The sequence below is a fragment of the Nicotiana sylvestris genome, chromosome 12 (genome assembly GCF_000393655.2).
Source record: "Nicotiana sylvestris chromosome 12, ASM39365v2, whole genome shotgun sequence".
Classification (NCBI taxonomy): domain Eukaryota; kingdom Viridiplantae; phylum Streptophyta; class Magnoliopsida; order Solanales; family Solanaceae; genus Nicotiana; species Nicotiana sylvestris.
Genome location: NC_091068.1, coordinates 150,524,511 through 150,546,382, shown reverse-complemented (window position 1 = coordinate 150,546,382; position 21,872 = coordinate 150,524,511). Strand labels below are relative to the sequence as shown.

The following is a 21,872-nucleotide window of genomic DNA, read 5'->3' as shown; positions in this document are numbered from 1 at the left end:
TTTATGAGCTTGGTTTGCCACCCATCTTGTCGAGTGTGCATCTGGTATTTCATGTTTCTATGCTCCGGAAATATATTGGGGATCCGTCTCATGTTCTGGATTTCAGCACGGTTCAGTTGGATGGTGATTTGACTTATGATGTGAAGCCAACAGCTATTTTGGAGCATCAGGTTTGAAAGTTGAGATCTAAGGATATAGCTTCAGTGAAAGTGCTGTGGAGAGGTCAGCCCGTGAAGGAGGCTACCTGGGACCGACCCGGAGATGCGGAGCAGATATCCTCACCTATTTGAGGCTTCAGGTATGTTTCTTGACTCGTTCGAGGACGAATGTTTGTTTAAGAGGGGGAGGATATGACGACACGGCCAGTCGTCTCATGAGTTACCGCTATGTTTCCTCCATTTCTGCTTCTTATTGCTTTGTCTATCAGTTCTATATGTGATCGGGTTGGTTGGCTCGGGTTCAGAAAGGATTCAGTAAGGTTAAAGATACTTAGTCTCTTTTGAGGAAGCTTAAGTTGGAAAAGTCAATCGGATGTTGACTTATGTGTTAGAGGGCTTGGATGTGAGTTTTGATGGTTCGGATAGCTTCGGGAGGTGATTTGGGACTTAGGAGCGTGATCAGAATGTGTTTTGGAGGACTGGAGTAGATTTAGTCTTGAATTGGCGAAATCGGATTTTTGGAGTTTTTTGGTTATTAGGTGAGATTTTGATATATGGGTCGGAATGGAATTTAGAGAGTTGCAGTAGTTCCGTTGTGTCATTTGGGATTTGTGTGCAAAGTTTCAAGTCATTCGGACGTGGTTTGGTTGGGTTTTTTATCAAAAGCATAATTTAGAATATTTTAGAATTCTTAGGCTTGAATCCGATGCGAATTTGGTGTTTTGATGTTGTCTTGAGCGTTCTGAAGATTGGAACAAGTTTGAATGATGTTATGTGATATGTTGTCATGTTTGGCTGAGGTCCCGAGGGCCTCGAGTGAGTTTCGGGTGGTCGATCGGATCATTTCTAGATGTTGAGAGTTGCAGAAAATTGATGTTTAGTGTTGCAGAGAAATGGCCTTCGCGTTCGCGAGTAGTCTCTCGCGTTCACAAAGGGTTATTGAGGAAGCAGACGATTTAGCCTTCGCATTCGCGAGGAAGGCTCCGCGTTCGCAAAAGGCTGGGGCTGTTGTGCATCGTGTTCGTGAGGTGGAGCCGCGTTCGCATAGAGGGAGTTGAGCCGCTAAGTTTCAGGTTGGGTTGCACTTCGCGTTCGCAGAACAGGAGTCGCAATTGCGATGAGTTATGGGGATATGCCTTCACGTTCGTGAGCTGGGCATCGCGATTGCGAAGAAATAATTTTGGTCAAAGTTAGATTGTGCTTCGCGAACTCGAGGCATTGACCGCGTTCGCGAAGAAAGAATGGATGCCTGGGCAGAATGTTTAAATAGTCATTTAGTCCGCGATTTTGGGGTTAACTTCCACCATTTTTGAGCGATTTTGGAGCTTATTGAAGAGGGATTCAAGGGGAAACACTTGGAGGTAAGATTTATGGACTTAGTAATTCTACCTAATTAATCATGAAATTTAAGCCTAATATTGGAGAACTATGGCTTGTAATTGGAGACCTAGAATTTGGGATTTGAGGGGTCATTTGTGGTTAGATTTTGATTCTTTTGGTATGAATGAACTCGGGGAGTGATAAAGAGTCTATTGATGTAATTTTTATCGGAATCTAAGACGTGGGCCCGGGGGGTCGAGTTTGGCCAATTTCGGGATTTGTGTTGTAAATTGATTTCTTTCGAGTGGGCTTTGTTCCCTTAGCATGTTTTGATGGTTTTACACTAATTTTGGTTAGATTTGAAGCATCTGGAGGCTGATTCGAGGGCCAAAGGCATCGTGAGCTTGAGATTTGGACCGGGTAGAGGTGAGTAATAATTGTAAATGTTGTCCAGAGGGTATGAAACCTTGGATTGCATATCGTTGTGCAAGATTGAGGTGACACACACGCTAGATGATGAGCGTGGGGTCGTCCATCGTTGGGGATTGTGACTTAATCCATCCCGAATGACTGGTTTACCGCGTATTTAATTGAAAACTATTTATTATCATCATGTTTTGGGTTGAATACCATATTTGGGCCTCGTGCCAACTATTTGGATCCTTAGGGGATTTTTACTGATATTTCCTCACTGTTTTGACTTTATACTTGTACTCAGTCATGCTATATTCTACTATTTTCATAACTTAGCCATGTTTACTCTGTTTTAAACATTAAATGATATTTTCAATGATAAATTGGGTTGAGCATCATGTTTTACTATTGCCTGAGTGGCTTATGAGATTCTGACTGAGTAAGGTCGAGGGCCTGTGTTGTGAGGATACACTGATTATGATTATGAGGCCGAGGGCCTGAGTTGTACGCCACGAGATGGCTTATATGAGGACGAGAGCCTATTGATTATGCCACGAGATGGCTTGATATTGCGCTTGGGCCGTAAGGTACCCCTCCAGGAGTCTGCACACCCCCAGTGAGTGCGGGTACCCATTGTGATGTGAGATATAGCCAGAGGGGATGGTATTGTTCCATGTGTTGCCCGAGGGGCTGATTTTGTGGTATTATGCCTGAGGAGCAGTTCTTTATGTGTTTTTCTTTTCCTAATTGCCTGTCATTTACTTGCTTAATTGTTAAAAGGCACTCCAAAGAAGTTTTAACTAAACTTAAGTGACTTTACCTATTTTTCACCGTTTCATTGCTTTTACTGCTTCTTTTTAGTCTGTTGATGTGTCTTTACGTGGTTTCTTATTATTTAGTCTGATTTATTAATATTACTCACTGAGTTAGAGTACTCACTTTACTCCCTGTACCCCGTGTGCAGATTCAGGCGCATCAGGTCCTGCTTGCGAGGGTTGAGAGCTGTCCAGTAGATTTCGGAGATTCACTAGGTAGTTGCCCGGCGATTCGTAGTCCAGTGCTTCTCCCTATATCTTGTTTCCTTCTATTTATTTATCTAATAGTTGAGTAGACTATTTCAAACTTGTAGTATTATTATAGATGCTCATGACTAGTGACACCCCGATGTCGGGCTATGTCTTTTTCCGCAAACTGTATTATTTACCTTATTTTGGGATTTATGATTAAGACTTAGTTTTATTACTTAATTTCTTAAAAAATGAACTGGGAACGTGTCGGCTGGCCTTGTCTTCACGAGAGGCGCCATTACGACCAGGTCCGGGTTTAGAATCATGACAATAGTTTCGTTTGATTTTTGTTTAATTTGTAAGCCTAAAAATAAATTAAACTCACCCATCATACTTATTTCAAATTCACTCCCCATTAGTTTAGAAAATGTTTTACTTAACTTGTCAGTAGTTGCTCCAAAGATTATATCATCAACATATATTTGAACTACCAAGAGATCTTTACCTTTTTCTTTCAAGAATAGAGTATTGTCAATTTTACCTCTCTTGTAGTCATGCTCAAGCATGATTAGGACATTCCTTGATTTCAAAGCTTGGAGGTTGTTTGACAAACATTTGTTCCTTTAGATAGCCATTGAGGACGGCATTCTTGACATCCATCTGATGGAGAGTGAATTCCATGTAAGCAGAAAAGGCTATAATGAGTCTAATTGCTTCCAACCTTGCAACTGGAGTAAAGGTCTCATCATAGTCAATGCCCTCCTCTTGACTATGTCCTTGAACTACCAATCTTGTCTTGTTCCTTGTAATTGTTCCATCTTCATTAAGTTCGTTTCTAAAGACCCATTTTGTGCTAATTACTGATCTGTCCTTGGGTCTTGGTACCAGATGCCAAACTTGACTTCTCTCAAATTGGTTGAGTTCATCTTGCATCGCATTCACCTAGTCTGCATCCTGTAAAGCCTTAACAACATTTTTAGGTATAAAAAACATTAAAAGCACAAAAATTCTTCAAAAAAGATCTGATTTTGATTCCAAAGGTTGGATCAATAATTATGTTCTCAATAGGATAAGAAATTTGGTACTTGTTAGATTTCACAACGAGCTGGTTTCCCCTAGATGTTCCTTTAGTATTTTGTTGCTGAGAAATAGGTCCATGGATAGGTTCCCTCAAGGTTTGAGGATCAGTTCTTCTTTGTTCAGTTCCCCCTGTCAGGTTGTCCTGGGTAGAAGAACCTATTCCATCACCTGTTCCCTCCTCTATTGCAGCTTCAGTCTGGACTATGGTTTTATTTGAGTTTCTTACCAGCCCAATTGCTTCATATTCATGTTCTTGCCTCTCATAAAGAGTGTTAGTTTCATCAAAAAGCACATGTACACTTTCTTCTACACGCATAGTTATTTTGTTAAAGATCTTATAAGTTTTACTATGTAAAGAATATCCCAAGAATACTCCCTCATCACTTCTAGGATCAAACTTACCTAGGGAGTCTTTACCATTATTGTGCACAAATCACTTGCATCCAAATGCCCTAAGATGGGATATATTTGGCTTTTCCCTTTAAGTAACTCATAGGGAGTCTTCTCAACAAGAGGTCTAGTCATGCACCTATTTATGATGTAACATGCAGTATTCACAACTTCTGCCCAGAAACTATGGGGCAATTTATTAGAAAGAAGCATAGTCCTAGCCATTTCTTCCAATGTCCTATTCTTTATTTCAACTACTCCATTTATTTGTGGAGTCCTAGGAGCAGAAAAATTATGATCTATGTCATGCTCATCACAAAATTCAGTAAATTTAGCATTTTCAAATTCAGTATCATGATCAGACCTAATTCATGCAAGTTGATTACCTAGTTGTTTTTGAGTTTTTCTAACAAAAGAAGTGAACATGTCAAATGCTTCATCTTTAGATGTTAGAAACAGTGTCCAAGTAAACCTAGAGTAATCATCAACAAGCACCATAATATATCTCTTACTACTTCTACTCAATGTTCTCATTGGTCCAGAAAGATCCATATGGACCGGTTCCATTGTTCTGGTGGTGCTTACCATTTTCTTGATTTTGAAAGAGGATCTTACCTGCTTCCCTCTTGCATAAGTCTCACAAACTTTATCTTCCTTGAACTTAATGTTAGCAGTCCTATCACCAAGTCTTTGGAGACTAGTTTGTTGAGTTGACTTAGATTAGCATGTCCAAGTCTTTTATGCCAAAGGAGGGGATCATTATCCAACACACTTAAACAAGTGAGTTCATTATCTGAGAGTGTGGACAGATCCACAATATATATGTTGTTCACTCTTTTTTCCTGCAAAACTATATTGCTAGTGATAAGATTAATCATAAAGCATTTTGTAGAGGTGAATGCAACCATGTTACCTCTATCACACAATTGTGATACACTTATTAGACTGTACTTCAGTCCATCAATCAGGTAGACATTCTCAATAAAGTGAGAGTTAGTCTTACCTACCTTGCCAACCCCAATGATCTCACATTTCTTCCCATTTCCGAAGGAAAAATTACCTCCTTTAAGGTCCTCAAGTGAAAGGAGTTGTTCTTACTTCCTGTCATATGCTTTGAGAAGCCACTATCCATGTACCTTATTTGGTTGACCCCCTTCACTTGGACTTGCAAAAGGAAATCAGGGGTTAGTCTTAGGAACTCAACCTAGTTTAGGTCCCTTTCTATAGGCGAAAGGATGAATCATATTCTTTTTAGCCCAACTTGGCAGCCTATTTTTCCATTGAACAAATTCTTTGTTCTTTTGACTTGCCTTTTCTTTTGCAGTGCATTCACTTTTATAGTGACCAGTTTTACCATAGTGTGTGCAAATTTTGTTCTTCGAAAGTATGGGGTACTTGCTTTTGGGATCCCACTTAAGTGAAGGGTGATGAGTGGTGATTTTACCACTTAATCTAGTCTCTTTTCCTTAGATTTTATGTCCTCTAACTATAATATTAGGTTACTTAATGGTGTGTATTGTTAGATTTTCAGGTAAATGATGCTACGAAGTGATTTGAACTGAATTGAAGTGGAATTGAGCAAAAGAGGGTGAAAATAATGCAAAAACCCCCATATGATTCTGCATCTGCGGAAGGATGGTCGCAGAAGCGACCCCGCTTCTGCGTGAGAAGATCTGCTTCTACGGTGGAGTCTGGGCTTGGAAAAAATCGCATTTGTGAGTCACTTTCTGCTTTTGCGGTAGCGCATCTACGCTTTTGGGGTCCGCATCTGCGGTGGCAAGCATATTTCAACATTCCGCTTCTGCGATAAGGTATCCACATCTGTGGAACCGCATCTGCGAGAATTCATCCGCAGATGCGGTCAACGGGCATCAGATTTGGGCAAATTAGGCATTTCACATTTTCTCATTCCCAAACCATTTTTATACTCGTCCAAACAGATTTTTTGGAGATCTTTGGCTTATTTTCAGTTCTTAGGGCTAGAGAGAACATGTTTTGGAAGCTAGGGCTTTGCATACACACTTTGGTCTTGAAGATTTGAAACTTGTGGTTAAGATTTTCTTACCTATTTATGTTTATTTCTTCATTTTCTTGCTTTGTATTGTATATCTAAGTGTATAGTATTTTATTCAACACTTGAATCTTGTTTATGGAAATATTCATGTTTAAAGTGTGGATTAAATACCTTGTTGTGATTATGTATTGAATGATTTTTATCTTTTTATGAAGTGAGTTGTTGTTTCTTTAATTATTCTTATTCTTTAATTTTTCCAAAGGGATTAGCTAACCCTAGGACTCGCCCATTAAATCCAAATTAATTTTTGAAAATATATTTTAGGGTTGGGAAAGATTAATTAACAAGAACTTGAGGTTTTAACCCTCATTTTATAGATTCTACCTAGGGATAGGATTGAACTACTTGTAGTCATTCCGGGTGTGCTTAATCTTAGTTGTTTTAGGGATAATTCAATTTGGAAGTCTTGTTAGTCTTCGGAAGAAGCTAATTAAGAATTATTATCCGTGGCTAATTAACATAAACTCGCTCATATTTGTAAAATCGTGAAATACATTGGATCGTTACTTGAGTGTAATTCCCGATGCATCCATACTTGCAGCCATTGATCATTTTACTTGCTTTCTAGGTTAGTTTACATTTCTGCATTTAGATATAAAACATCTTCAAAACCAATTCTAAGTGTTTGGCATTGCGCGACAAGTGATAATTCTCTTACATTCCTAATCGCCTATATATTGTTCTCTATGGGATTCGACTCCGACTCATTGTTGGGTAAATTATATTGCATGCGACCGTGTCCATTTACTTTTTAGTAGTGGATTTGGACGTCATCAAAATTGGCGCCGTTGCCGATGAACAATTTGGCGTAATTTAGGTTGTTTGATAAATAAGCGTAAGTGCTTTGGTCCAAACTTGTGAATATTTGTGTAATTATTTTTCTTACCTTGGTCTATTTTTATTGTTTGTTTCTTGTTTATTTTCTTACTTTTGAAAAATGGCATCATATAATAAAAATTGGTCGGATGGTAGTTGTTCAACTTTGATGACCCTTGTCCTTATTGTGGAGGACCACACTCGTGGCAAAATTGTTTAAATTCTCCTGGGGGTGGATTGTGTGCACAATCTCAAATCCATGAGTTGAGTATTTGTGATAAGTGTGGTTTTTAAAATGGTCATTGGGATGATTATGCTTATTTTTTCTTCTCTTGCCCAAGCCCCCGCTATGATGATTCTATTGTTTTTTATGAAAGTGATAGGGCTATGAAAATGGAAGAAGTTGAGCATGGACGAAATGGAGAGTTCAAGCTCATGTTGGAGTGCCTACTCAAAGGAGGAAACAAAGAGCAAAGTTCTTTGGAGGAGCTTTTGGAGAATAGTCTCCAAAATGACTTGGCACTTGAAAGGTTGCACTCACAAATGGGAGAAATGCTTGAAGCTTTAGAGGTCCAAAAATCCTCGGAAGTTCATGACAGCCAAGAATTTTCCTTCCTTGGCGCTCGATCAAAACCAAGAAGAACTCTCAAATGCTCAAAATGAGAAGATGATGCTCATGTTGGAGACCATTGTTGAAAATGAAGAGAAGAACAACTTTTCACTCGAGGACTTGAAACAAGGCTTGGCTTACAATGATAAACATATACGCACTTTGAAAGATCAAATGAAAATATTGGTTGAGGCTCACTATGCCCACCAACTTGAGAGTGTGGAAGGAAGCCAAGAAGAGTCCAATTCCGGGGAAGAAATGAGCTTTACTTTGAGGATTCGAGAATTGAACATCCGCCAACCGACTCTATGAGTGTTAGTGATGCCAAGAAAAATATGAAATTAGAGTCAACCGGTGTAAATGAAGATTTGGTTGAGATTGACTCTAGATCGGGGAAAGAAGAGGATGTCAAAATCTGATAAAAATTGCAAGTTGGAGGTTTGAAGTCACATTCCAAGCATTTTTCAATATTGGAATTGTGTGGTGATATGGGAATTGAACTACACGAGTTAATGAGGTATTGCAAGGAGGAAAGTCAACAACCATACATCTTAAAATTTGAGGGAACAAGAAGGCAAAATGACATTCCTCACATGAAATTCAAGAAGCCCAAAATGAATAATTTAAAGCTTGGCTTGATCATCAACTTACCACACCCCATCACTCGTGGTCACAACTTGATTCCAAGCTAGGTTCCCAGTTCATATCATCCAAGTGGCGAGAAAAGTGGTAAAGTTGAGTTGCGTCGTGTCACGACGTTAAATGCGGCGCTTGGTGGGAGGCAACCCATCTTTTTCAAAAAAATTTAGTCGTTTTTGAAATTTTATTTTTTAGAATAGCTTAGAATATTATTTGTGACTAATCTGCCAAGTTTTAGATTTTTTGGAGTTGATTTGAGCAGGTTGGAGTGGTCCGGAGGGCCAAAACCAGTAATTGCAAAATCTGTGCATCAATCTTCTGGTATAACCGCATCTGTAGATTTTTGGTCGCAGATGAGGTCACGCAGAAGTGCTTTAGATACCGCAGAAGCAGAAATATCCGCAGAAGCGTTCCTTTTGCCGCATATGCGGCTTCGCAGAAGCGGAAATATACTGCATATGCGAAAATCGAGTAGGTTTTAAAAATATATAGACCTCATTTCATCAGGTACTCTATGCATATTGCTCTTCTCCCAAAACCCCAAACTCCCCCATATCTCACACTCACTGATCTCACTCTCTTGCTCTTGCATAAGACACCACAGGTATCTCCCATCTACTCCTCTATTCTATATCTTTTTTCCTTTCTTTTCTTTCTTTCTCTCTTCTTCTTCATTGCAGCAGACCCATTTTTTTATTTGATGCTTCTATTTTCGATTTAATTGCTGTTAGTTTTAGGAAGTGAGGGAAATTGGTTGAGAGATTCATGTGTGTGTGCTGTTATTATTGAATCAAATTTGTGGGAAATCTGAGTACCAATATTATGTGAAGAAGAGGTCTTTTTACACTGCTTGCAAGGTGTTTGACAAAAGGTTTAAAAGAAATATTCTTTCTAAGTACCACAAAGTCCTTCTCATTAGAAGTTGAGTTTCATGTACTGCACTAATTAAGAAGTCTTGAGTATAATTAGGTGCCAAAATCGGGTTTAAAATTGAAAATGACAGAAATTCTAGGCAGTTGCACAATATGACGAATACTGCAGATGCGGTCAATTGTCCGGATGCGGTCAATTGTTCGTAGAAGCGGTTTCACACCTATGTCGATTGTTCCGCAGGTGCGATTTCTAGAAACTTGGGCAAAAGCGCAGATGCGGTGAAATTTTCACAGAAGTGGAACCGCTCCTGCGGTTACTGTTCCGCAGATGTAAAAACTGGGCAGATTGCACAATTCCAGTAGCTTTGCAACAGAGCCTTTCTGAGCCCGTTCAACCTGATTCTTTGGCCTAATTGTAGTGTTTTGAATTGCTTAACATGATTCTATTTCCCAACTAACTTTGTTTTTGATTTTATGAAGGTACTTTGAGCTAAAATGGACCCAAACATGAGCGGACAACAACATGAAATTGAGGAGGAGGTTGAGGAACCGTGTGATGAATCACGTTTCATGTCAGCTGACGGTCAGCGTAGATATTTGGACTTCCTCGTTAACAAAAGGATAGTGCTTGAAAAGGGGATCAATGAAGAAAAATTGGCCGAGAAGCTCCCAGATTTCTATGCCCGACTCCATATATCCGGATGGTCATGCTTCATTCCCACTCCATGCAAAGCTAATGAGGAGTGGGTTCATGAATTCTACGCTAACTTTAAGCGCACAGATTTTGCCAGCCCACAAATCGTCATCAGAGGAAAATTGGTAAGGCTTGGGATAGAGCAGATAAATGGTACTCTTGGGATTCACAATTATCTAATGGAGCCAATGCAAGAGAAAGATCAGTGTGACAATAGGGAATGGCTTGTCTCCAACTCTACCCTCCTAGCTTGAGAGCCAAATGGGGAAACAAGAGAAAATGTTTGCGGTCAATTGACTTCACAGCTGAGGCAAAAATGTGGTTGTACATCATATGTAACAGGGTGTCTCCTTGCGAAAATGTCTCAGATGTCTTCTACACTAGGGAATTGATCATTGCATGCATCCTGGACGGCATTCTTGTGAATGTCGGATACTATATCATGCGGGAGATGAGGGAATATTTGCGGGACAGGGATGCAGGGATGATGTTCCCTTCAATGATCACACATCTATGCACGAGAGCAGAGGTTGAGGTGTGTAGCACCGATCGATGGCTATCAGCTGATAAACCTTTTCATCCACTGAGAGTGATAGGAGAGGGTGGTGCAGTCAAAAGAAAGAAAAGGAAAGTCACCACCACGGCTGCTGGTGATGGTGGTGATGATGAGAAGACTGATGATTATGAGGCCACGAGCGATGCACAGCATTGATCAGCTGTCCTCCCACAGTCTTCTAGTCTGATGTAGACCTTAGGGAGACCCTTAAACTATTTATGCTTTATATTTGATATTATGCAGTGAGGACACTGCAATGTTTTTAGTTGGGGGTGGCTGAAAGAATATACTGTATCCATGTTATGATATTGTGTGCCCTTGACGGGCTTATTTTGTTGTTATGGATACTGTGTAGCCTTGCCGGCTTATTTTTGTGCTATGGATATTGTGTGCCTTTGCCGGGCTATTTTGTGTAGCAGGTGCTCTTGCTGAGCTTGGTGTGATTAGTCTATTTTTTATCTTTCTTTCGTTATTTATTTTCTTTAGTAGCTTGTTGTTATTAGTATTAGTCGCTTTTATTTTAGTATCCTTTTTAGTAGTGTTGTTTTCTTTCATTTTTATTTCCTTAAGTAATATTTCCTTAGATTTTCTTCATGCTACGGTTCTTTCCCAAGGAACATTTTTGAAGTGAAGAGGGTGACTTTTCCCTATGATAGATGGCGTGACAACTTTCTTAAGGGAATTAGTCTTGTTTTGCTAGGAGGAGACTTTTGGATTATTTGGTACTAGTAAAATCAATCTCTTGTGCGTGAAATGTGAATTAAGAATACCCCTCCGAATTTCGGCTTTGAACTAAAACAAGTAAGTTGCATGGTGAAAAATAATTCGTGTGATAAAATTTTGGCTCTTTTAGTGACTCTTTGCCCACGCTAAAAGCCTAAGTTGGGGGTGTGGTGTCAAAGTGAAAATTGGTAAGGTTGTACAGTGAGTGTAGGAACATATACTCAAAGTGTTCATATTAAATTATTCAAGCTCCAAAATAAAAATGTATATAAAAAAAAGAGAAATATTTGTATGTATATAAATATGGAGCCTTGATGAAAATTTGAGAGGTATTTAAGGGGGTTCTATGTTGGTAACTAGATGCCAATGAGGATATGTGAGTTGAAAAGAAACAAAGTGCAAAAAGAAAGATAAATGTGAGTAGTGTTCAAGGAGGGTGAAGTCACTTGTATCCAAATGCTTATCCGACCCTTCCCTAAACCTATATTACAAGCTTAAAAAGTCCTTATGGAGCCTCCAACCGAACATTCTTGAATAGGCGATGAATTAAAATGAGGGCAAGCTTATGATATGATATGTTGTAACATTTGAAATTCTTTGTGAGAGTGAGTGTTTTTTGTAAATTTGTCCCTTATGTTGTATTGTAAATATAGTGATTTTGGGACTTTCTTTCTTGTGAGGGCACATGAATTAGGAAGGATTGGTGAAATTGAGTAAGTTGAGCATATGTAGTGGACTAGTGCTTTTGAGTCACTTCTTGAGGCTTATTCTTGTCACTTGATTATTTTGAAACTCCCTTGCACAATCTTGTAGTTGTTTTTAACTGGGAGAGTCATTCGGGAAAGATACACATACTTGAGCCTAATTATTAGTACCAACCAAATCCATAAGTATAGTACCTAATTGGAGAATGTGAATTGTAAATAATAGCAATACCACTTGTGTTTTAAATGGTAAATCCTCATTGAAGTGTTGGTTTTGGTTTGCTTGAGGACAAGCAAAAGCTTTAAGTTGGGGGTGTTGATGAGTGGTGATTTTACCACTCAATATAGTCTCTTTTCCTTAGCTTTTATGTCTTTTAACTATAATATGAGGTCGTTTATGGTGTGTATTGTTAGATTTTCAGGTAAATGATTCTATGAAGTGATTTGAATTGAATTGAAGTGGAATTGAGCAAAAGAGGGTAAAAATAATGCAACCCCCCCCCCAATGATTCCGCATCTGCGGAAGCATGGTCACAGAAGTGACCCCGCTTCTGCGTGAGAAGATCCGCTTCTGCGGTGGAGTCTAGGCTTGGAAGAAATCGTATCTGGGAGTCACTTTCCGCTTCTGCGGTAGCGCATCTGCACATTTGGGGTTCGCATCTGCGGTGGCAATCATATTTCAACATTTCACTTCTACGATAAGGTATCTGCATCTGCGGAACCGCATCTACGAGAATTCATCTGCAGATGCGGTCAACGGGCATCAGATCTGGGCAAATTAGGCATTTCACATTTTCTCATTCCCAAACCATTTTAATACTCGTCCAAACAGATTTTTTGGAGATCTTTGGCTTATTTTCAGTTCTTAGGGCTAGAGAGAACAAGTTTTGGAAGCTAGGGCTTTGCACACACACTTTGGTCTTGAAGATTTGAAGCTTGTGGTTAAGATTTTCTTATCCATTTATGTTTATTTCTTCATTTCCTTGCTTTGTATTGATATCTAAGTATGTAGTATTTTATTCAAAAACTTGAATCTTGTTTATGGAAATATTCATATTTAAAGTGTGGATTAAATACCTTATTGTGCTTATGTATTGAATGATTTTTATATTTTTATGAAGTGAGTTGTTTTTTCTTTAATTATTCTTGTTCTTTAATGTTTTCAAAGGAATTAGCTAACCCTAGGACTCGCCCATTAACTCCGAATTAATTTTCGAAAAGATAATTTGGGGTTGGAAAAGATTAATTAACAAGAACTTGAGGCTTTAAACCTCATTTTATAGATTCTACCTAGGAATAGGATTGAAATACTTGTAGCCATTCCGGGTGTGTTTAGTCTCTTAATTGTTTTAGAGATAATTCAATTAGGAAGTCTTGTTAGTCTTCGGAAGAAGCTAATTAAGAATTATTATCCGTGGCTAATTAATATAAACTCGCTCATATTTGTAAAATCGTAAAATACATTGGATCGTTACTTGAGTGTAATTCCCGATGCATCCGAAAAGCTGTCTTAGGGACATCGAATGCCCTAATACTCAACTGATGTAGCCAGACCTCAAATCAATCTTTGAAAACACCTTGGCAACCTGAAGCTGATCAAATAAGTCATCAATCCTCGGCAGTGGATACTTGTTCTTGATGGTGACTTTGTTCAACTACTGGTAATCTCTATACATCCTCATTGATTTGTACGTCTTCTTTACAAACAACACGGGCGCACCCCAAGGCGAGACACTGGATCTAATAAAGCCCTTATCAAGAAAATCTTGTACCTACTCCTTCAACTCCTTCAACTCTAGCGGGGCCATGCGGTATGGCGGAATAGAAATGGGATGAGTGCCCGAAATCAAGTCAATACAAAAGTCCATATCCCTATTGGGTGGCATCCCAGGCAGGTTTGTAGGAGATACCTCTAGAAAATCTCGAACAACTGGTACAGAATCCATGGAAGGAACCTCTGAACTAGAATCACAAACATAATCCAGATAAGCTAGACACCCCTTCTCGACCATATGCCACTGAGCCTTCATATAAGAAATGACCCTGTTGGTAAAATGATCAGGAGTCCCTCTCCACTCTAATCGGGACAACCCTGGAAAGACTAAGGTCACGGTCTTGGCATGACAGTCCAATATAGCATGATAAGGTGACAACTAATCCATCCCCAAAGTGACATCGAAATCAACCATATCGAGAAGTAGAAGATCTACACGAGTCTCAAGACCCCCAATAATAATCACACACGAATGATAGACACGATCTACAATAATAGAATACCTACCAGTATGGACACATAGACGGGAGAACTCAAAGAATCACGAGGCACAAACAAATATGCAACAACGTAAGATGACACATAGGACTATGTAGACCCTGGATCAAATAGAACTGAAGCATTTCTATTGCATATTGAAACAGTACCTGTGATAACAACATCAGATGACTCAGCCTCAGGCCTGGCTGGGAAAGTATAACATCAGGACTGGGCCCTACCACTCTAAACCATATCTCTGGGACAGCCTCCTACTGGCTGGCCTCCACCTCTAGCGGCCTGGCCTATACCTCTAACGGCCTGACCTCCACCTTTAGCGGTATGACCCCTACCTCTGGCTCCCATGTGCTAAGGAAAGATCGGGTTCCAAGAGAGGGTATTTTTAGAACGGGTAAAGGCTTGTATTGTGGTTCTTGAAAGAAAAAGCTTTATGGCTCAAAAGGGTTGACTAGGGATTTTATCATTGGTAGGTTATGGAAGTGTTCAAGATATCATTTGGATCAAGGAGAGCCTATAATCACATCTCAAGTCTAATTACACTTAGGATTTCGCCTAGACAAACATTTAGGGCAAGTTCTAGACCAAGGGCTCGGGACTTGGACTTGAAATTCAAATTCTCACCACACAGGCCATGGGATTGCTAAAGACACGGAGTCAGGAGCCCACAACAACCTTAGCTAAGATTTGAGCAACACAATGGTCCCGAAAAACCACTTGATGATTATCGGCCAACACAAGAGTCTCAAGGTCACAACTTTCATCATCATATACACAACGATTTATTTTTGACCATAGGATCAAAGGCAAATGTGTTAGGCCCAAGTGAAGTTTTGCCTGAGGCACCCTTACCAACTAACTACTAAAAAGCAAAAAGAAAAACAGACTCAAACCCTTAAGAAGGTTGTCATGCCATCTATCATCGGGAAGAGCCACCCGGTTCACACAAATTCCACCTTTGGAAAGAACCGTGGCATTAAGAAAACCAAAGGCTTATTGCAAAAACTCAAAACAAGAAGCTACGAACATAAAATAAGAAGCTAAGAAAGGAAAAAATGCAGAAAGTAAAATGAATATGTACAAGGGGGCTTTATATACAATAGGGAGAATGAATATATACATAAAAATGTAACTTTATATACAGACCCAAAGAAAAAAGTACAAAAAGTGCAATGAATTGATAAAATATATACATACCAAAGATAAAAAGAAAGAAAGCATAAAATATTGTCATATATACAGTCATCCAAATATCCAAATAGGGCTACCCCCTCAAATGAAAGCTGGCATTGTCCTCAATGCCAACTAACCAAAATAAGCACAAAAATAGAAAAAAGAGGAGAAAGAAACTCCTTATGGGCCCTCTGTCTGCATAGGATCCTGAGTCTAGGTCCCTAGGTTCTCTGTCTGCTTAGGAACTTGTGACGGGCTCCCTGTGATCTATGGCTCTGCTGGGACCTGTGCCTGGACATGGACTGAGTCCTAGGGCTAGCTGGAGGAACCTCCATGTAGGTCCTCCAACTCTATAACTGCATCATCAGAACGGAGAATCACCTTTTTCCTCTTGGGTGGCCTCTCGGACTCCTGCTCTGGTTAGGGCTGGGCTACTGATTCCGAGTCATGCAATAGCAAATCCAAAGGTAGGTGATCCGCCTTCAACCTCTCTACCTCGACCCTTAGCTCTTTCACTGTCTCTTTTGAAGCCGGAGTCTTCCTCATTTTCTTCTCTTCCCTAGCAAGCTCCTACAATTCCTTTCCATGATAGTCAACTGCATCTATGATCTTTTTTTGGTTGTCTAGAATTTCCTTTAGAGTGTCTTCAATGGACTGTGGGATCTGTGGAGGAAGGGGTGCTGATTGGGCTGCTACCGTAGTAGATAGTACAGACGGCTTAGAAGTAGCTGTCTGCATCCAATTGTTGATGCTGGCAAGGGTCTAGCTCAGGTGATAGGCAGTCAATGGGTATGCAGTGGAGGAGGGTATCTCTGGAGCTGTGGAAGTGGAAGGACCTGGGGCCATGTCTGCTGAGGTGGAAGAAGGCTGAGTAGGAACCACTACCACTACTGGCTCTTGCATTGCCCTTGAAGTGCTTGCCTTTAGGGTTGTCATCACCTTGCAGGCTCTACCATGAGAACGGTGCCTTCGCCTTCACTTTCATATCAAATTTACACTTCTCCACATCTAAGTCCTCCAGGTACATGGTTAGGAAGTTGGGGAAGGGATAAGATTTGTCACCTTCGTTCACCACCCGTGTAATAACACGGGACATCATATTCCCAATGTTAATCGGGTACCCCGCCATGATCGACGCTGCCAATATAGCTCGGTGAATAGGGAGTGAATTGTCATAAGTGGTGGGATCGAGCCTGCTACACACAAACGTTTCCCACCCCTTAGCCTCAAAATTCAAAGTTCTCCTTAAGATCTTCACTCATGCAGTCAACCAATCTGGGGTGGTACCTGGGATTGCCAAGTACTCTACCAACCAAGGACGAGCAGCCTCACTCAATGCCATCTTCTCCAAGTAAAATGACCCATCCTCCTCCATGAAGCCCAAGTAATCATTTATGGTCTTGCCATCAAATTTCACCTTCAAGTTCCGCACTTTGGTGACTTTAGTGCCCTTTTTGATGTGGGCAACATTTGTGTAGAACTCTTTCACCAAGTGCTCATTGACATCCTCCACATGGCATATAAAGTAGTCCCATCCAGCTCTATCTCTGAACTGCCTCAACATATTGAAGTTGTGAGGCAAAAGGTCCCGGGTGATAAATTTACACTCAAGTATCAATTTCCTCTCGGGCCGCCACTCTCTGAACTTGTGATAGGCAACCTCACTCACAAAGCAGTCCTGCCATGCCTCCGGATTTCTAGTCCTTTCTATCCCACCTACTTGGGGCTCACCCCCTTATTCTTCTACGGGCCCCTCCCGGATAGTGAAGCTATAGGAGAGGTGGAATATTCATTGCCACTGCCTACAGCTGAGCCCTCAGACAACTAAGAAGATACGCGCACTGATGCTTGGGTAGTGGGAGAGGATGGAGGTGTATCCCTCAACCTGTTTCTCTCTGGCCAGTCAGGAACATACTCTGGCACGGAGTCTGACGATACCTCCCAGGAAGGCTCATATTCACTCCCTGATTGGTCAATGGCTCTATCAGCAGCCTTTATGAGCTTCCTAATGTTTTTGATGTTTTTTTGGGCTTGCGAGGTTAATCTTATCATTCCTTGTCCCCTACCCCGGAAGGACTCTCCTCTTCCTGATTGTTTACCACCTTTGCCTCATGATTTCACCATTGTCTACAAGCAATATTCAGTTTTGCTTGGTTAGTATCAATAGAATCAATGAAGTGCTCAATTGCAGGAAAATTATTACAGAAAGTCAAATGTTGCAGAATGTGGACCGCACAAAATGAAGTGCGGCCGCAAAAAGGCTACTGCGGACCGCACAAAATCCATTGCGGTCCACACAGAGGTGGGGTTCAGACTACCCACTCTCTGAATCTATGCACTGTGGACCGCATAAAATACATTGCGGTCCGCATTGAGGCACCGCAGACCGCACAAAATCCATTGCGGTCGTGGTCCTCAAATGTTAGCTTTCAGAACTTAATCCACCACGGTCCGCACAAAATAGTATTGCGGACCGAATTAGAGGCACCGCGGACCGCACAAAATCCATTGTGATCCGCATTGAGTGCCCAGCAGCAACACCAACCTAGGATTCAAGTTTTGTTCATTTTTAGTCCAAATTTTCACCTTGACAATACCCTAGGTGTTGCCTCAATTGTAACTAATTATTCCTAATTAAACAGGATTAACTAACATATGCTACTAAATTAAAAGAAAAACTGGAAGAAAGGCTAAGAGACAGTGAAAGTCAAAGAAAATAGCAAAATTAAATAACTAGAAAGGAATTAAAGTTACCAGAAATGAGACGCACTGATGATTAATCAAGAATAAGCAGTTGAATCCATGCAATGTAGAGAGTGAACATTGATTTTTAGGCTTCTGAGATTAAAAAGATCGAAAAGTTCAAATGGAGGGCCTCAGGTCCTATTTATAGAAAAAGGTCCTGGGCCCCAGCTCACCTACCCACCGCGGATCGCACAAAATGGCACCGCGGTCTGCGGTGCTCAAAACCATGAAGCCCTGGGAAATTGGCCACTACGGACCGCAAGAATTCCAGTGCGGCCGCAGTGGTCCAGCGCGGACCGCACAAAATGCAATGCAGTCACGATGGAAAACTTTAGAGACTCTCCACTTTTGACAAATGACTCTACGGCCCGCATTTATTTCTTGCCCCCCCCCCCCATACAGGCCTTTGCGGCCGCACAAAATGAAGTGTGGTTCGCATTGCAAACTTCAGAGAGTGATCATTTTTCAACTTGATCCTGCACTACATCAACACAATCCTACATCATCTCACAACCAGTCAGTCAAAAAATAAATCCTACACTACAAAGAAAATCAAAGAAGAACCAAAAGAAAGACACATGGGTTGCCTCCCAAGAAGCACCTGATTTAACGTCGCGGCACGACGCAGGTTACCATTAAATCATTTTAGATGAAGAAGTGCCACCACGTGGATGTCATTAATATTGCCCAGGTACTGCTTGACCTTGTGCTCATTCACTCTGAAAACCTCACCATTTTTGTTCTTCAAGTCAAGTGCACCAAACAGAGTCACAAATACCACTTCAAAAGTTCCACTCCATTTCGACTTAAACTTTCCCAGAAATAGACGTAACCGAGAATTGAACAAGAGAACCAAATCACCCACTTTGAACTCCTTGCCACAAGCATATTTATCATGAAAGTACTTCATCTTGTCCTTGTACAAGGACGAACTAGAGTAGGCATGGAATCGGAATTCATCAAGTTCATTAAGCTGCTCCACACAAAGATTTTCTACCATATCCCATTCAAGATTCAGCTTCCTTAAAGCCCACATGGCCTTGTGCTCTAACTCAACCAGTAGATGGCAAGCTTTTCCAAATACCAACCGATACGGAGACATACTAATCGGAGTCTTGTAAGTAGTCCTATAACCCCATAGAGCATCATCCAACTTCTTTGACCAATCGGTCCTATTTGCATTGACCATCTTTGATAATATACTCTTGATTTCCCTGTTTGAGACTTCAACTTGGCCACTCTCTTGAGGATGATAGGGAGTAGAAACTTTGTGGTTGATACCATAATTTGCAAGCAAAGTGTCAAAAGCTCTATTACAAAAATGAGACCATCCATCACTTATGATTGCACGAGGAGTGCCAAACCTTCTAAAAATGTTCTTCTTGAGAAACGTAACAACACTCCGGGCCTCATTGTTAGGTAAAGACATGGATTCAACCCATTTTGAAACATAGTCAACTGCCACAAGGATGTATGTGGTCCCACACGAGCTAACAAGCAGGCCCATAAAATCAATGGCCCATACATAAAAAATATCAACTTCAAGAATGGTATTGAGAGGCATCTCATCTTTCTTCAAAATTCTACCTGCTCTTTGATATTCGTCACACCTCTTCACAAGTTCACTTGCATCTTTGTACAAAGTTGTCCAATAAAACCCATAACTAAGAACTTTGGAAGTCGTCCTCGCCCCGTCATGATGGCCACCATAGGGAGAGGAATGACAAGCCTCTAAGATACTTAGTTGCTCCTCCTCTAGGACATACCTTCAGATCATACCATCTGTGCAAATCTTGAACAAGTACAGCTCATCCCAATAGAATCCAAACTATCCCGTTTGAGCTTCTTTCTTTGGTTAGAAGAGAGCTCACACGGGATTATACCAGTCATAAGGAAATTAGCAACATCCGCAAACCATGGCATACAATTCATCGACACTGAAAGGAGTTGTTCGTCGGTAAATGAATCATTGATCTCTAGGCCATCACGAGGCATCCCCTCCTCCTCCAAACGGGACAAGTAGTCCGCCATTTGGTTTTCACTACCCTTCCGGTCCACAATCTCCAAATCAAACTTTTGAAGTAACAGACCCATCGCATCAGTCTAGCTTTGGAATCCTTCTTCGTCATCAAGTACTGGAGTGCGGCATGATCGGTATGGACTATGACCTTGGCACCCATAAGATAAGGCCGAAATTTCTCCATTGTGAACACAATAGCCAAAAGTTCTTTCTTGGTCACCGTGTAGTTCACTTGAGCATCATTCATTATCTTGCTCGCATAGTACACCGAATGAAACATTTTGTTCATTCTTTGACCCAAAACTACCCCAACCGCAACATCGCTTGCATCACAGATGAGCTCAAAGGGCAAACTCCAATTAGGTGCGGTAATGATAGGAGTGGTGGTCAACTTGTGCTTGAGAAGTTCAAAGGCTTGCATACATCTCTCATCGAACACAAACTTGGCATCTTTTTCCAATAACTTGCATAAGGAATTCATTACCTTCGAAAAGTTTTTGATAAATCTCCGGTAGAACCCCGCATGCCCAAGAAAACTTCTAACTCCCTTGACAGAGGTAGGGAGAGAGCCTTGAAATCACATCAATTTTTGCTTTGTCTCTATACCATGCTTTGAAATTTTATGCCCAAGAACTATGCCTTCTTCCACCATAAAGTGGTATTTCTCCCAATTAAGAACAAGATTGGTTTCTTCACAACGGGCCAACTGTCACGACCCAATTTAGGACCGTGACCGGTGCTCAGGAGCTAGTGCTCCCAAGTAAGCCTCATCGGAAATTTTACAGAAAATCGGACAGAGTTTCCCCTATTTTTGGACCATCCCAAAAAATTTCCTGCCTCAAATCAACAACCATACATCCTAATATCATACCAAACTATCGACAACTTGTCAATTAACCAATACAAGTCTCCACCATAACTAAACCACCAACTAACCACTGGAAATACTAATTTATCTCCAACTTTGATAAATGAGAACGATACTCAACATAAGACTATAAAAACAAAAGAATAATCATGACACTAAAATAATGACTATGGAGCGACTCTAAGAATTCAATGAAAAGACCATAACAATAAATAAAATCTCTGCCCACGCGAACAAGTGTGAGGCTCACCGAGAAATATCAACCTCTGTGCTCTAATTAACGAAATCCTCGCCCCCGTCAACTGCTGTCTCTGAAAAAACAATTAGCGGGGAATGAGTCGCTAGCTCAGTGAGTAATAACACCTAACCACAACCGTTTTTATAGGGGACAAGTCATAAAACATGCTAGTATATCAAACAAAAAATAACATAAAAATGCCCCTTTTATAAACAATAAATATTTTTCATTCGCATCATGTTTTTCTTGTAGTATAATACGATTTACAATTCCGTAATATGCTCCGTAACTACTATATAATATCAATATTCATATTTTTAGGAGGTTTCAACGAACGGATCATGTAATCGGTATAACTGTGGACTTCTTTGCAAGAAGTCAAATATAACGGTAGTCCCTACTCAAGGGAAATCGGTAACGGTATGCTATTTCTACCTTCCCACTAGCGAGGTCTATAATGGTAATCTGTAATTATAAGGTGCAACAGGTCTAACGAATCTGC

General features: G+C 40.5%; 1 protein-coding gene across 1 annotated transcript; it reads right to left on the bottom strand.

The window, feature by feature from the left end:
- Positions 1–3,457: 3,457 nt before the first annotated feature.
- LOC104246309 (uncharacterized mitochondrial protein AtMg00820-like) lies at positions 3,458–3,832 on the bottom strand. The gene has a single exon (XM_009802109.2). It carries the CDS (start codon positions 3,830–3,832, stop codon positions 3,458–3,460), a length of 375 nt encoding a protein of 124 aa, XP_009800411.2.
- Between the last annotated feature and the right edge of the window lie 18,040 nt (positions 3,833–21,872).

Bases quoted from the DNA above. Each gene is read 5' to 3' on its own strand.
- LOC104246309 (XM_009802109.2), bottom strand. From the start codon at position 3,832: ATGCAAGATGAACTCAACCAATTTGAGAGAAGTCAAGTTTGGCATCTG.